Consider the following 17,286-nt stretch of genomic DNA (forward strand, 5'->3'; position numbering starts at 1 on the left):
TGGAGTGTGTTCCTCTGAATTCACTCTTAACAGTGCTTAATGTGAAGTATTCACACACCAGAAAATTACATTCAATACAAAAGACACAAGATTACTAATTCAAAAACATTCGTCGACTTCCTGTCCCATATACTTCCACAATTGAACAATAACTGGAGTGCTTTTGAAGACAGGCGTGTAGTTTCTCCACATTGTGACAGGAAGGTTGACTCTCATTGCAATAGCCCACTCTTGCATTGCTCAGAAATATTGTGCAACTGTTTGTTGTTGACTTCAGACCCACCGTCCCATTTCTGATTGAGGTGCATAGTGAAGTTAATGATTTCCATACAGAGACAAACACATGACTCTTTGTTTGCGATCTCTGTGCTTTTCTCTGTCCATCCTTGTTCAGTTACAGAGGTATTCACTCATCAGAGCTTAAAAAACTGTTCTGTTGTTGGTGCTCAGAAATGGTCAATTCTCTCCTCTCTCTCCTCTCTCTCCTCTCTCGCCTCCTGTTGGTTCTCCATCATTTGTGAAGGTCTGCGGGCGTCTGTGGGGGCCTTTGTGGAGTTTGAGTCTGGGACCTGTTTTATCTCATTGTCTTCATAGCTCATGTTATCATAGATTTGTCTCATGCCGTTTTTCAGCTCCAGCTCCTGGTTGGCCTTTGCTTTCTCCTGCTGGAGCTGCAGCAGCACTGCTTTATTCACACCAGGACCTGAGAAAACGAAACATCAAGATGTGAAAACAATACCCTGTTTTAATATACAGTAGTTCTTCAAACCGCTTTGTTGCATAAATAAACAGGCAGATACAAAGTACATACCAAAGTAGCTGAGCAGCACAGGGAGGAATACGAGTCCGTGAGCCATCCCCAAAAGGGTAATGACAAGATTTAATCGGAAGAAGAAGATCTGAATGAGTTGTGCTTTGGCAAATGCCAGCACAATGATGCCCGGCAGGTTGGTCATAGCAACACCAGCAAACACCTAACGAGTACAAAAAATATATATACATATATATTGAACACATATAACACCTGTTTTTGTATGTGTATATTTATACAATCCACTGTGTGTGTCACTAAAAGTTCATTTAAATAGTTCGATGTGACTGTGACCCCTTCAATCCATTAGGGGTCTGTCTTCTTTGTCCCAGCTGCTATTTATCTTGCAGGATCTGGGTCGTCAGCTAATGAGCAAGACCTGGACCTGGTCTGGTTCTGGCTATAAAGACTCACCACCTTAACATGGAGTCCCCTCTCTTCCTTTGCTGACACGGCTGCTGTTTGGTTTAGCGTCAGATAGTTTCACACATCCAAATATGCTTACATTACTGATTACAGACTTCCATGGTTGGTTTATGTATTGTTGGTTTATTCATTTTAACTCTTCTGATTCTTCATTTGTGTTGCAGTGTGGAGGTCTGTAATCAGTAATGTAAGCATGTTTGGATGTGTGAAAATGTCTTAAACAAAACTTTAAAAGCAACCAGGTCAGCAAAGAGAGAAAAATGGACTCCATGTTAAGGTGGTGAGTTTTTATAGCCAGACCCAAACCGGGCCCAGGTGTGGCTCATCAACTGAAGACCCAGATCCTGCAAGACAAAGAGCTGCCAGGACAAAGACCACAGTGGATCAGAGAGGTCTTCACAGTGAGGGATTAACAGTGTCCACTTTAAAGTTCACCTACCGCACTGCCCATGTTGGCTGTAGCCTCCTTAGCTCGCTCGACATGTGTGGGTTTAGTGCTGAGTGCAAAAGCTCTTGTCATATGAGACACAAACTCCACAGAGATTCCCACCGCCTGCAAAGAAAGAGAATGTAAGGACCTGAACAATAGCATCTTTCACTAGGTAGGAACCTGGTGAACACCCATGCTTTTCAAACTCCAAACCTCCAATTTGTAACACAGGCTTTCTATCATAAATCTGAAGTCTCCTCGCCCAAGTCAAGATAACCCCGTCACCATGACATCTTTAAGATTGCTTTTTGTTTAAACTTTAAAACGCTCCCTTTAGAGAGACCGGACACATTGTACTGGATGAGTAGTGCCCCTCATGACAAATACAACAAGCTTAATTTGGACAATCGGTGGAGTGTGTCTTTAATCCCCATCACAGACGTGTTCTTACTGTGACTAGATTGATAAGGGCCACTGCGTTGTAATCGATGCCCCACAGTGTCATGACACCAACGGTATCCACTGTGATCATGATGATGGTGATCAGGTTGAGCAGACCAGAGCGCAGATCCAAACCCAGCAGCAGACAGCACACTACGAAGGTCGGCAGCAGACACAGGGAGATGTTGAAGAGTCCCTCTGGCACAATAGTCAGGTACTGCTCATAAAATACATTCGTCACCCTGGGAGAAGGAGGGAAGAGAAATATTAGTCAGAAATGACAAGACTGCATACGTTTAATGGCAATCGCCATGTCAATAATGAAAAGAGCCCACAGAGTTGTAGAAGCAATGCTGGTTCTTGTAGAGGAGGGAAGATTCGATGGATTGCTGGAAGTAAAAGTACGTACGTGTAAGGAAACACTTCAAAGTCAGGTGAGGTGCCTGGTATTTCTCTCATGCCCATTGTGATGTTGTGGGCCAGCTCTCTGGCCTCCAGCAGTGCAGCAGTGAACTCCTGAGAGTTGGTTAAAGGTGTGTGGTAAGCCATGAACCGAGAGGCTGGGAACACGGGGGAAGAAAAGGTTCACTTACTTCACCGTTTCCATTAAAAGATTAAAAGAGCTCGAGACTGCTTTAAGATGACTTACCTATAATTTCTCCACTCTGATCTCTCACCACAGCTTTGTCATATGCTCCAAGACCACTGTTAAAAGGGCAGATAAGCAGTGAGAAAGTTGTTTTCATGTTCTGTTGTTTTTGTGTATAATGTGCACATGTTCCACTAGCATACACACCCTTTGGGGCACTGCAGGTCAGGCCTGTTAGCCAGAAAGTCAGGGAGGAAGCGGTTGAATTCGTCCACATTGGGCCTGAGGACGCCATCTGAAGGAGTTCTCATACACTTTCGGGGACAGATGAAAGCAGCAGCTGTTGAAACATGGAAACAGAGCAGGTGTTAATAAAAGAAGGGTAATGTCTTTCATCATATCAGGTAATTCACAGTAAAGAACGTGTATTAATGTGGTAATTCTCACATTCGTTTGCTGGACAGAACTGTCCAGCATTTGGACCCGAGGCATACAGACGACAACATCTGGATCCAGGGTTCAGCCAATCAATGAAATCATCCACCCAGGAGTTAGCAGGAATAGCCAAGTAGGATCTACAGATCACATCGTCAGTGGGTTTAGGAAGGCAGGAATATAAATGTCCGTATTTCAGAATAAGACAAGTATTATTCTAAATCTTTCTTGTAACCAAATCCCACGAATAGAACAAAAACAACAGTGTCCGTCCATTAATACTTACTGAGACTGAGATGTAAATAATGTCTGTATAATAAAAATCAAGCTACAGTTGGCAGCTAGTTAGCTTAGTTCATCATCAAGACTGGAAACGGGGAGACAGCCACACAGGAATGATGTTGTTGTCTTTTCATTTAGCTAAAATCTAAACTATTCTTTTACCTTTTGACAGTGACACTGACGTTATTGAAGTTAACACCATTTGAGCTCATTTAAGCCAGCATTTGGAAACTAAACGTTAAATTGAATAACCTATACATTCCTTATCCAGCTTTTTTATCCTTTTATCTTTCAATTTTATATGATATTAGAATTCTGGCGAATTCCCACTTGATGAGAAGAGCTTTACCGTTTGCCAGTAACATTAAGTAACGGATAATGCCAATGATAAATTAGCTCCATAATCTTTGTTATCTCGAGGAAACAAACAGATACATTATAATCCCTCTAACTATAAAAATCCCCTTCAAGTCATCTGTAGCTGATAGGATATCATACTGACAGCAGTGTCACAGTGATCCCCAGGTAATATAATTATCTACTGTAAGTGTTGGCATGCATTCATGCGTCACAACTTATCTGTTTCGTGGAAACATACATATTATACTGCAGAATACAGTCATAAATGTAGTACTCTATGAATCATCCTGACCATAACCACAACACAATGGTTTAAATAAAACACAACCAGTCATTTTAGGGGATTTCTTTAGGTGTTTGCTCTCTGGCACGATCAGTTAGAAGCACCCTTTATCTGCTCAGAGGCGTTCATGTAACCAAGTTCATCATAAACTGATTTGATTGGCCAGTATGTAAGAAAGAGGTTTCTACTATGGTATCAGCAGGTTCAAGGATCTGTCAATGAAAAATACTAACGTGAAGGACAAAGGGAGAGAAACGCTTCACTGAACTGAGCAGAGGAACTGGCTGATGTACTATAGAGTTTAGCTGAGCGGCCACATTGTTAATACTGTAATAAAAAAAGGGTGCTTGTCTAAAAGCTTATCGTTTCTCTTGTCCATATTAAGAAAATGAAGAAACTCACAATTCAGGGTGGTCGGTGGCGTACTGGATCTTCTGGGTGAGTGAGAACTGATCGCAGCCCACGCTGGAGCAGGTTGCATTCATGCCCGCCACAGTGGTGAAGTTGAAGCCCTTTTTTGTTACGAAATAAACAGGGACTCCAACTTCAAAGTATTTGTACAGATACTGGAAATAGTCCAGCATATAAGAGCCCTGCACCAAAAACAGAATAATCTTTGTAAGGTTACACTGAAACAGGAGTGTGCAGGCATTCATTTCTATATATTGATGAAGCAGTGCTTACTGACCTGAGGCATAGCCAGCTCCTGATCCAAACCCACGGTCACATTAAACGTGAGAAATATGGACCCACAGAGCATGAAGATGAAAACCACCATCTGAAGAGAACACAGCGCAGGATGTCTTCAACAAATATCCAGTTAAAGGGCCTTGGTGCATGATAAGCAAATCATTTTTTTTTTTACGAGAGCATGAGTTTATGTTCAGTTTGCTAGATTTTATGTCAATGCCAACTCATTAAAGGTGCAGTGTGTAGGATTTGGCGGCATCTATCGGTGAGGTAGGAAATCGCAACCGACTGAAACTTCCCCCGCGTGCCAAGCGTATAGGGGAACTACGATATCACGAAATGCTAATGGCCCTATCTAGAGCCAGTGTTTTGTTTGTTCCCTCTGGGCTTCTGTAGAAACATGGCAGCCGGCCCTGCGAAGACGACCCGCTCTGTATGTAGAAATAAACAGCTCGTCCTAAGGACGTTTTCTTTTCTCTATAACATTGATTATATACTAAAGAAAACATATTTATTTGATCATATTCCATATCTGTCAGTAGATGCCCCTAAATGTTAAACACTGGAACTTTAAAGGCACACCAGAGGTAACGGGTTGAGATTAACTGTTATGAAGTATAATCTCATGTCATAGTTTAAGGGTTAGTAGCTTTACCACTATGATCCTGGTGTAACAGTTCAGTAGGACTGGGGCGTAGTATTTCCTCATGAAGGGCAGCAGGAAGCCCTCGTTTGGCTTTTTGGGACGCTGGGTTGACACTGTTACACAGCAGAGCAGTTCACAGCGGTTGTTGTCTTGACGCCGGGTGTCCAGGGACAGCAGCGCCACAAAGGCTGTCATCTGGAGCAAGAAGTCCATGACTACGGCCAGAGCAGCGTACAGAGCAAAGGACTTCACTGCTGGCATGGTGGACAAGGCCCCTTGGGTAGCAGAACAGACACAGTTAGAGATTAACGCATCAAATTCAATGGTCCCTTCTTACACACTGTATGTGCACAGAATTGTAGTGCTTTGCTCATGTGGCGTGTGCAAATATTCCTACCTAGAAAGAAGCAGATAGACTCGGAGGCACTGCACAGGAGCATGCTGGGAGCTATGTTTCCAAGGACACGACCAATCTGCTCCTCTCTCTTCTCTCCGGGCCTCCGCACATCTCTCTGCGGAAAGGGATCGAAGGGTAACGTCACTAAAAATGATATACTTCTCTTACAGAGTCAGCAGCGCTGGACATGTATTGTGCACACGAGTATACACACCTGGTACTCCAGAACAAAGATGAAGATGTTGTCAGCTCCAACAGCGAGCACCAGGAAAGGCACGACCTGCAGAATGATCAGCGAGGAGGGGATGCCGATCCAGGAGTAGAAGCCCATAGAGGCCACGACAGAGCAGCCGACCACCAGTATCCCACCCAGACCCACCAGGAACTTGGAGTCCACCTATAGTAGGCAGAGATAATAATCCAGATGCATATTCAACTCAGTGAACCCTTTCTCTGTACCATAAAGTTTGCTGTATCATGTCTTCTGTATTGTATAACTTCATTGTCACCATAACGATAAGCGCTATGCAGTTGACCCAGCCATAATACTGCAGTCTCTCCCTATTGTGTATGTGATAAGTATTGCTTTATCAGTTTTACTTTCTTGGTGGAGACTTAGCCAAAGTAGTGGACCGACCAAAAAAAAAGCTGAGTAAAAGTAAAATATTGCATTATTACAAAAGATAGATACGCTCTGAAATCTCACCAGTATGCGTTTCCATGAAGAGTACTCTCCTAGTGCCACAGAAATGTAAAGAAAGATTACAGCGTAGCTGATCATGAAGATGGGGATGTCCTCTGATGTTGTCCGATTAATCTCATCCTCCAGAGACCTCTGTAGACCGAGGGGGAAACCAGAGTCAGGAAAAGAATTATGGGCATAAAATAGAGATGGTAGAGAGGAGGGAAGAACTCAACATGCCCCTTTAAAAAAGCTGTGACAGCAGGAAAATGCACAGTTGTGAATGTTTTTGTTATGTGCCAGAGTCCATATTCTACTGCACCTCTGCCATGTACGCAAAGGTGAAGTTGGCCGCTGGGTTCTTCTTGTAGGCCTGGACAATTTTCAGAAACTCTGTCTCCCACTGCATTGCCACTTTGTACTTGGGGTTGTCACGAGCGTAGTTGTTGAGGGAGAAGGTCATGATGAGAGCCTCGGCATTGGTTAAGTCGTTATCTGGCAAAAGCAAGAAGAATAATGTTCAAGTGGGCCGCCCTTCTTGTGTTTATTGTACAGCTGTTTTTCGTGTGTAGACGATAGTTCCGAAAGTTACTCACCCTCATAGCCTCCCACAGCCAGAAAGGAGAAGACGGGGGCTCCGTAATCAGCCATGCAGCTCATACGTAAGTCAGTGATGTCTTGGAAGGACAGGGGAGAGCTTGAGAAGCGATGGAAGAAGAAAGGGGAAAGTTGTGTTCAAGTTTCTGAGCAATCACAGATCGATCAGAGTTTTTCCTTTTTGATTTGAAAGTCTGTTTGATGAATCCTTACTTAAGGCAGTAGATTACGTGCTCTCTCCAGTCCACCTCTTTGGTCACTCCCAGCGCTGTCATGTTCACCTTAGCGTTAATGTTGTCCAGGCTGTTCTGGAAGTACTGTGGCAAGCTGTTGACTGCACAGTCCGTCAGGGCGGGGTTGGATGGGTTCAGTGGGGCGAAACACACATCCTTCAGACTCGCTGTGCGGTTCAGATCCTCTGACCAGAACTCAATGTCCTAAAGAGGGCATAGAAGAGGCATCAGAGTGTTAAAATCATACATTGAACTTTTTTTTTAAATGCTGTCAACTGTGTCTTTGTGGTGATTATGTACAGGTGCTCTTTGGAGCCTTCAGGTGTCCCGTGCTTATTTAATCTTGTAAAGGATTCATTGCATGGGTTAAATATAGTCTCATAAAAGTATAAAATGCAGGTATTCGTCAAATACAACCTAAGGCACGCTAAGGTTTACAATACCTTTATTTTATATGGCAATATGAACATAAAACGACGCTGACTAATGACCTACGCGCAGCAACATTGGTCTTCATCAGGGTTATTGTCAGCAGCTTGCACACTGTTACACTATTCAGTAGGGTGGGAGGGTGGTTCTCTATCAATGTAGAAGTCTATTGTTCAAGAAAAACAAGTGACACATCATCAATAAAGAAGAGAAAAAAGGGGGAGACGAGAGAGAATAGTAGGGAAGGGGAATGTGAAGGAAGTGACGGAAAGAGAGAGGAGATGAGGGCAGGGTAAACCTAGATTAGATACGCTATAATGTGACTATCAAGTCATGGTGGTGTACTCTCTTTGTGTACACATGGTGACTGTCAATTTGGATTCTGGTCTCTTTACCCGGATTTGTGTCTGGAGCTCCAGGAGCTCAATGATGAGATCTTTGGATACAATTCCGCTGAAGTTCTGCGGTCCAAACAGCAAAGAGTCGTAAATGTTGCCTTTTCTGCCAGGCGCTGTCAAGATCAGCTGGTTGGTCCTGAAGAACGGGTCAAAGTGTGAGTCGTGGAAGTCTTTCTCCTGGCGGGCGCGGCTGTTTGGAGCAGACCACAGCTCGACTGGGTCCGTGGTGAGCTCGATGGACTTGAGGCCAGCAGAGAAAACAACCACGACTACAGCCGACAGCAGGAGCACCTTGAATAAAGATAAAATATGAACATATTAATACCATCTGGCTGACAACCTTTTTTTTAGACAGCAAAAGTTACACAGTATTGAACCTTTCAAGTAAATCAACAAAGCAGATGTCTGTATCAATGCCTGTATCAATGCCTGATATTATGTGTTCTACGTTTTCCTGGTTAAAAGTACTTTGGTGAAACTAACCGTGAGAGGATAAGTGGCCATGAGGGTTCCCCAATGGCGAAACTCTAAGCTTAGGAAAGCTTGAGCAGCCATGCTGTTCCTGTCAGCACAAGTCACCTCTGACGGATCAATGACTTGCTGAGTCACATCGTTACTGTTCTGATCTTTGCCTTTTCCCTTTCCTTTCTCTTCATCCTTTTTTTTCTGAGACCTCACCAAGTAAGACACAAGGAGGTAGAAAATGAAGGCAAACATCAGGAGACAGAGCATGATGATAGAAATCACGAGGAATCCGTCTGTCCCCAACAGTCTGAAGGGGCCGGGCGGCACTGGAGGAGGTGGCATGCTCGGGCACGACTCTTGGCAGTCCCGGCAGGAGCAGCCCTGACTTCCGGATGATGTGATCTCGTTACACTTCAGAGCACGTCCATTGTAGGGAATCACACCCTTGGGTAGTCCCTCAGTGTCTCCCTCTTGTATCAGTTCGAAGTCGATGTCCATTGGAGCCAGGCCGTTGCTGGAGTCTCCCTGGAAGTCATACCAGCGTTGGGGGTTGCACAGCGTGGCACCATACCGGCCACACATGGCGGCGATGGCGAAGCCTCCTGTGGCGGGGATCCTGACATTTTTGCACGACTGGAAGGAGCCGTCTGCGAAGGCGGTGCTTAGGAACGCCTGGTAACCTGTCACGGCCTCCCTCGTCTCGTTATCGCTAGTGACGTTCATCACCTTTACAACTTTTACTGTCTGGCTCTGGTCGGGGCTGCAGGTGTTGATGCAGTGCAGGTGGGCAAAGTTCTCAGCACAGGAAGGGCAGCGGACCAGCACCGCCTTGGACAGGGTCAGACTAATTTCCAGGGACAACAACTGTTTCATGGAGCAGCAGGCGTAAGTGTTGCTCTCTCCATGGTCCAAGATGGGGCACACCTGCAGCGAGAACATGGGCGGTTTAATAAACTGACAGACTCAAATACACTTTGAAAATGATTTTATAAGAACATACAAAAAAAAACTTAAGAATAAACCTGCTCTACCAGGCTTTATTCAATCCTGTTCCTCACTAAAATGCTAAGCAGGATCTACAGACCTCTTTGAGCCTGCTGTAGTGTTGCCCTGTGAGGGCTCGGGCACGGCTGTAGTCTAAACAGGGGACAATAGGAGGGAGTAGAGATCCTCCTATTGACGGGTTAAGACCACACTCCTCATAGAAAGCGCAGTAGCCCGGCTCATGTTGGGCCTGTGACAGCACCTGCACAGAAGAAGGATTTATCAAAGAAGGGGAAATCACATTGTGCTTGTATGTAATTGAAGAAGAAGGCACACTTGTGACAATTCGAGACATCTCAACTCCTTACATGTTGTATCATCATTTTGAAGTTATATCACGTACATTTTTTTGGGCACTACTTTGCAAGTATCTCCATGTTTTTAAAAAGAAACACTGTCGTCAACATAAATACAATAATCATGAATAAAAAGTTCAGTGACTCATGACTTTAGCGCAATGGGCTTACTGTGTGCTGCCATGGCAGCTTCTTAATGCCAGCGAGACAAATAAAACGAAAAATATTCAAGTATGTTCGAGTTGAAATATGTTGCGTATGTTAAACGTTATTACACCCACAATGCACATCTGTGGCAACAAGAGAAGATAACAACATCCAAACATTCATTACTAATTGATAATTAATTTTCATATTAAAGTAAGTCTTGCATGATATTCTTTACTTGCAGTTACATTTTTGATTTATAAACTAGTAAAAAGGACAGTTACTTATCCATTTTATCTGAGGAAATATTTATATAACAGACTATAGGTCTTTGTTAGAGAACACTTCTCTAACCTTCGCTATGAATCAAAGACGTGACAATACACTTTAATACCAGTTTTGCTTTGAACTTTAAGGCGCTTTACTGCTGAGACAAATTCAACTGAAGTCATTTTACTTCTACTCTACTTTTCAATCCCGGTCCCAGATCATACCCTAGTTAAGCCCTGTAAAATGTTAACGCTGGAGTATGAAGACAAAGCAATGTGAAGTTATTATGCTGTTGACTGAAACAAGTGTACAGTGTTGAGAATACAGTTACACAACTTAGTCACAGGTTCCAAAGAAAAATGGCCGCACCAACTTACCACACAAGACAGAAAGGTGATCAGGGCTGCGACACAGAACATGATTCCAGATTTATTTTCAGCACGGGAAGAGTCAGGCTCCACAAGTACAGTATGTAATTGAGAATATAAATCACTTCTGCCCTGTTGGACGATACATCAGACAAAGTAAGACAGTGAGAGACAGTCTCTCCTATCGTCTGTCCGCCCGTCCAACAGTGATAGGGGTCGGGAAGGAGAAACATCATGACATGTACAGGGTCATCGGCCCTGTGATGTCACACCTTTCTTATCTGGTGTGATGCGGCGGCTGGCCAATCACAGCTATGGATGACTAAATTCCTGTCTGATAAGGGGAATTTTGATAGCGTTGCTTAGGAGATCCGAAGCAGCAGTGAGAAACTACAGGAAAACCTGACATAACAACCGCACCCAGTTCTTCACTTCATATTTACTAACGCTCCGTCACTTTTGGCCCATTGAAGACACATACACACATTTGGTTGACCTAAAAAATATATGTTCACTGAATGCGACCTTTAGACCATCATCTAAGTGACACAGGTGTGCGCAGGCTATCTGATCTGTAATGTACGGAGAGAGGACCATATCTGCTCATGTCCCAACAAGATGTTTTTTAATCACTTTTGGTATAAACATCTTACAACAAACCCAGTGAAATGAGCAGGCTTTAATTCTAAGTGAACATGACTAATCGCGTCCTTGATCACATCCCACAATATCTGATCAACTGTTTTTAAATTGTGTTAACACATGTCAAGGACATGGCTGAGATAAGACTTTCAACCAAGACTCCACGATCGTGTCGCAGGTGCATCAGAGCTATCAGGGCGATAAGCGTTTCAATTTGTGATAAACAGAGATGGTAAAAAAGTTAAGAAGTAATGGGGCAGATATGGTGACGTTCATTGTTCTTTCTTATGCTGATAAGTCACGACAACACATCGAATTTTGTAACTTGGCCTCAGCAAACCAAAAACTGCCCACTATTCAAATCACTGATGTAAAATCATGTGTAACAGTGGCTGTGCAGCGCTGAAATTATTTTGAATTTATTACTTTGAAAAAGTACTTGCTTTTTATATTTACAGTGTTTTACCTCTGTGAATAAAACAATTTATATTGTTATTTGTTGATCTATTCATCACTTTATTCCCACTGTCTTATTATCATGTTTGAATAACCTTGAGAGGTACTGGCACCCATTCTTTATGAGTGCCTATCTCCACATTTGCAAGGGACTCTGCCCATTCATGAAATTGTTTTGCAAAATTCAATAATCAACTTCCTGGTAAATCCCAAAACCCAGTGCGCAGGCTAGATTTGAATGTGTGCTGCTGCATTGTGGGCTTCAGCGTAAACAGTAAGGTCTTGATTACAAAGCCTACATATACTGTATAGGTTTTAAATGTACAAAAATACATTTTATGAAGAATAATTAAATATTCAAGAACAGACAACAGCGTCAACAGATGTATTATATATGCAAAGGTTTGCATACAACATTCATGTTTTGTTGGTAATAAACCTTTTTTGATTGAGCACCATAATACCAAGTAATTAAGAGTAACTAACCAGTTGTTCCTTGAGGAGAGGAAACAAAACAAAAACATTTGAGGGAATAAAATAAAAAATAAAATACAACACAAAGATTATCAACAACAATCAACATTTTTAAGATACCTTTTGAAGGTAGAATTCATTCTATACCTCGATGTTTACCTTGATAATGTTACATTTCTGTTGAGGCTGTCAAAGAAATATTGATTTAAAGCTACCGTCATTTGTATCGTTCTGTTGTTGTGATGGTGGATCTGATTGCATTGTATTATACCTTTTGTTCTGTTGTTGTTCCCATTGTCCCAAATACATTAATAAAGGATTACAAACATGGAAGTTCCTACACTTATTAATTACATTTTTTGGAAAACATTATACTTTTGTTACACTATATTTATCTCATCACTAAAATTGCATAGAATACGCTTTTACATGGAAAGCATATGATCGTGTTCATAAAACATGATACAGTTGTTCATTTAAACCAACACCAGTCACATTACATTATTACATTTTTATTTAGTTTGTTTTTTTGGTTGTTGTGTTTTAACACTGAAATGGAAAATTACTACTTCACTCAATAAGAACTTTTATGTTTAATATATGTTAGTGCTGATAATACATATATTGTACTTTCATCAAAATGCATATTTCTGTGGATTAATTGTACAAGTGACAGAAACAAGTGCATTAAATGTTCTGTGCACTGACACTGTTTAACATTTTCCCGTGGTGCATATGGGTGTAACGTGTCCTTCTGTGGTGCAAATGAAAAAGATTCAGACATAAGAACTGATATTATGTATTAGTATGTATTGTGTAAATGCTGTTTGAAGGTTAAACACTTAATATTATACTGCATGGTGTGATACTTATTATAGTCTGAAATCTATTGCATTTATATAATCATGAAGGCTTTAAATGATTATGCAAATGGTCATGTATAATTATGTACTGCATATACAGAATGTTAAATATAAGGAATAATTGGTGACAAAGATCCATGGAATCACGGTGCTTTTCTTTTTCAGACAGTTTTCGTTCTTTTCATGATCGAAATGAAAAAGAAAAATCTTACAGAGAGAGCTGTAGAAAATCTCTTGCCAGCTGTCCTCCGAGGTTCACGGAGCGCTTGCTGATCTCACATCCAGATAATGCACACTTTCCCCTCTTTATGATAGAATCCTTATCAATAACCATTTATTGATCTCTTATTGGGCGGACAGGACGGTCTTGACTTTTTGGACTCCGATAAAGGTGAAGGGTAGTTTCTTCAGAAAGGTCTTTGCTATCAGCTGACAACAGTCTGAGAAGATGTAAAACCTTTGTCATGTTGTTCTTTTTAAAAACATGGAGATACTTGCAAAGTAGTGCCCAAACAATTGTACGTGATATAACTTCAAAATGATGATACAACATGTAAAGACGCACCGGCTACCTCTATCTTTTAGAATCAATTTCAAACTTCTTGTACTAGTTTATAAAGCTTTAAACAACCTAACCCTCAGAGATTTCATTTCATTTTATGTTCATTCCGAATCACTATGCTCCTCCACCACTGCGTTCCTTTTGTGCCCCTTAAAAGCAGCGGTGAGTGTCCCCTGTTCTGCCCCTAAACCGAAAGACAAGCTCCCTCTGAATGTTTAAAGGAAATTAGAGACCCATCTTTTTAATAACGCTTTTAATTTAGGGTAATGTTATAGCATTCGCTTTTAGGCCTTAATCATTGTTTTGACAGAATTTTATTTTATCCCAGGTGATTCTTTTTACTTTGATTTTTAGCATTTTATTGTTTCATTGTTGTAGATTTTAGTCTTGCGACAAAATGTATACATTTTTGGGCTGCATGTTTGTTTTAAGGTGCTATATAATAAAAATAAAGTTCAGTTTCAATTATCTTCAATTTCCATCATCTAACAGCTGGATGTTTTGACACTTAAGACGTTTAGCAGGAGACTCTAAGATACTTGATTTGATTCTCTAACGGTCACTTCCCTGACTTTAACATTGATGTTTGGTTTGTACCGGGCAGTTGCTCAACCAGAGCGACAAAGTATAATGATATAACCTGGCTCCTTTCACTGCACTGGTCTGGCACATGCACGCTGCAACTGTTTGACTATGATGCAAGCTTTAACAGTTTCAGTCGACTACCATTAACTTCCTCTGCATGCTGTTTGGGTTTCATCTCAAGCTGAAACAGTGCTTGAAAACTTTAAATACTTGTGTCTTACACTGAGATCAATGAACTTTGACCTTAAAACTGAGTCGATCACAGGGCTGTAAATGAAAAGCTTAACGTTTGAATGCTTAATTGACACCATCTATACTTTTTCTGGTGTGGTGAGCCACATCCATCCCATTTATTAAACTGTGAAAAATGTGCATCTGAAGCACACCCTCCTCCTACTGCCAATTTAAAACACTCACCGTCCTTCTGTCTGCAGTCAGTGGGTTGTGACATTTTAGGACACTCACATATACTGCTGTCACTGTGTAGGTACGCAGGTGTTATTGCCCTGAGTGGCACACATTGTGTGGGCATGAGTGTTTGGACTGTGCCTTATTCTTCAGTCAGAGTGATTAGCAACTCTCTAAGCTTCCTCCTTGGCTAGAGGGTGGATGAGTCACAAAACATCTAGTTTAGTAGGTGGAGGATTTCCCGGAGAGTCGACAATCAATATAAATCTGTGAGCATTACATGCCTTTATAACAGCACACACACTTTATGATGCCATAGCAGGAAAAGCCCCGTTTCAACTTCAGGTCCCAGGAAGCCATAATGGATGGCACACCTTAATGTGAGGCAAGTATAATTAACTTAGACTGACCAACTAACTAGATTAGCTCCAGCTGTGTTGAAAAAAATGTCAGCACACTAGTTTGTACTGCTAAACCTTTACTTTACATGACTTGTGGCATCATATTACGCCTGACTCAATGGCGTTGGATGGTATTGATTATATGCTGCCTTGGAATTGTGTTTCAGGCCATTGATTCATCAGTGCTCCTTAAATCAATACTCTAATCAATGCCAGAAACCCAGCCGACAGCTGTGACTATACGCAGTAAACCAAAGGCCAGAATGAGCCCTACGTGTACATTACCGACATGTAGACAAACGGTGTTTGATGGTGACACACGAGGCTCCACGCTGCTTTGAAAGACAGAGAAATCTTTAATGTCGAAACAAAGTTCTTACGGAATCATGAATTTATTCCACAATAGTCAACATGTCCAGGACGAAAACATTTTCTATCCCTATGAAAAACACACTAAAGGTGAAAAGATAAAGTGAAAGACATGGCTCATTTAGAGGTATGATATTTTAGTACTAAAAACACAACTCAAGGTAGAAATAAAAAAGGTACATGAAGAAAAATAATACATGCAACAGTTTTCAAAAAAGTAACACTCCTGAACTTTAAAATGCAGTGAGCGAGTCTCTGAGCCGGGCTGTGACAATAGAGACATTCAAAATCTGCGTTGCTTGTTAGGTCCATAGTCTCCGGGCCCAGGGAGGCCTCTAGGGAAGCCAGCCTGGCCTCCTCCGGGCATGTTGTTGTTCCCCGGCCCCGGAATCAGTGGAGCATTCTCAGCGGCCATGCCGGGAGTACCTGCAGGACCAGCATTGCCGCCCAGCGAGTTTCTGTTCATCCCGTGATTGGCCATGTGCATCCTCATGTCTTGCTCCCTAGTCTCAGAGAAGTTGCCTCTGAAGCCCTCCTGCTGCCTCTTCAGCATCTCCTCACTGCGCATCCTCATCTCCTCCTCTCTCCTCCGGCGTTCCTCCTCCTGCCGGATCTCAGCCTGTTTCCTCTTCTGCATCTCCTGGTTGTGTTGCTCCTCCATCCTCCGCAGCTCCTCCTGCCGCCTCAGCAGGTCCTGTCTCATCAGCATCACTTGGTGCTCGTGTCTGGCGGCCTCCATCTCAGCCTCCAGCTTCTCCTGAGCCTCCTTCATGTTGCGGTCCACCATGTCATACTGCTGCTTCTCCATCTCCATCAGGGCCTTCCAACGCATGGCGTACTCAAACTCGAAGGAGCCCGCCTGAGCAAATCGTGGCGGCTGCTCACGCTCTTTGTGATACTGCTGGTTTTTGTTTATGATTTTTTCTGACAGTCCCTCCTCTTCGTCGAGCTGCTCCATAGGCTCTACTGTAATAGGTCGGGGAAACGCTGTGAGAACATAGGCACCATCACTGCACTTATCCAGAGCCTTTCTTGCAGCTGGCTTCGAGGTGTACTCCACTATTCCCTTCCCCGTGGGCCTCCCTCGGTCATCCACTATGACCACGGCTCTTTCAATCTGACCAAAGGAACCGAAGGCCTCCTCCAGCAGCTCGTTGGACACAAAATCAGGCAGATTTTTCACAGTTAAAGCAGCACCGTGTGTTGCAAACCTCACCCGTATGGGCCTCCCTCTGAACAGAGCATCATCCAGCTCGGCTCTGGCTATCTCTGCTATGATCCTGGTCTCCAGGCGAATGAAGCCGAAACCTCTTTCCTTGTTGATAAAGATTTCACTTGCCTTGCCATACTTGTTGAACAGCTTCTCGAGATCCACCTCGGCAACTCCGGGTTGTAGGTTCCCTACAAACAGCCTGCTGCGCTGGGTGAAGGTTTTCTCACCGGGCTTTCTGAAGCTATGCAGATCCAGGGTTAAGGCCTCGTTGGGGTTGGTCGGGCGGCGGTGCTCCGGCTGCTGGCCGTTGGCATTTGTTCCTCCGGGCTTTTTCTGGTCTCCCGGGCGGTAGGACCCGTGGTTCTGCTGTGGGCCTCTGTTTCCTTGCATTTTGTGGAAAAGATTTACAACCCGAGTAGACGAATCGCTCGACAAAAACACGTAAACTCTTAGCAAAGACTGGCGCACAAAGAGCTGCAAAAATGGCGACGCTGCGTGCTGCCCCGACGTTATTGTGACCTCAATGTGATGCGACTCATGTAGATAAATGTGTGACGTATTCTCTGTGCGACGGTACGAGAAACACTCAAATCT

General features: G+C 42.9%; 2 protein-coding genes across 2 annotated transcripts; both read right to left on the reverse strand.

Moving 5' to 3' along the window:
* Positions 1–446: 446 nt before the first annotated feature.
* npc1l1 (NPC1-like 1) lies at positions 447–10,770 on the reverse strand (the record flags this gene model as incomplete). Its single annotated transcript, XM_079270758.1, has 21 exons — positions 447–703; positions 812–974; positions 1,677–1,790; positions 2,119–2,350; positions 2,518–2,668; positions 2,758–2,813; positions 2,905–3,037; positions 3,145–3,272; positions 4,460–4,650; positions 4,746–4,835; positions 5,403–5,668; positions 5,791–5,905; positions 6,005–6,187; positions 6,497–6,625; positions 6,795–6,967; positions 7,069–7,169; positions 7,283–7,506; positions 8,127–8,420; positions 8,613–9,518; positions 9,679–9,840; positions 10,729–10,770. 21 exons carry the CDS (start codon positions 10,768–10,770, stop codon positions 447–449), a joined length of 4,110 nt encoding a protein of 1,369 aa, XP_079126884.1.
* Positions 10,771–15,596: 4,826 nt separating this feature from the next.
* LOC306779206 (non-POU domain-containing octamer-binding protein-like) lies at positions 15,597–17,194 on the reverse strand. Its single transcript, XM_079271023.1, has one exon. The coding sequence runs from the start codon at positions 17,080–17,082 to the stop codon at positions 15,763–15,765; it is 1,320 nt and encodes a 439-aa protein (XP_079127149.1). The 5' UTR covers positions 17,083–17,194; the 3' UTR covers positions 15,597–15,762.
* Between the last annotated feature and the right edge of the window lie 92 nt (positions 17,195–17,286).

The sequence above is a fragment of the Melanostigma gelatinosum genome (assembly GCF_949748355.1).
Source record: "Melanostigma gelatinosum genome assembly, chromosome: 6".
Taxonomy (NCBI): Eukaryota; Metazoa; Chordata; class Actinopteri; order Perciformes; family Zoarcidae; genus Melanostigma; species Melanostigma gelatinosum.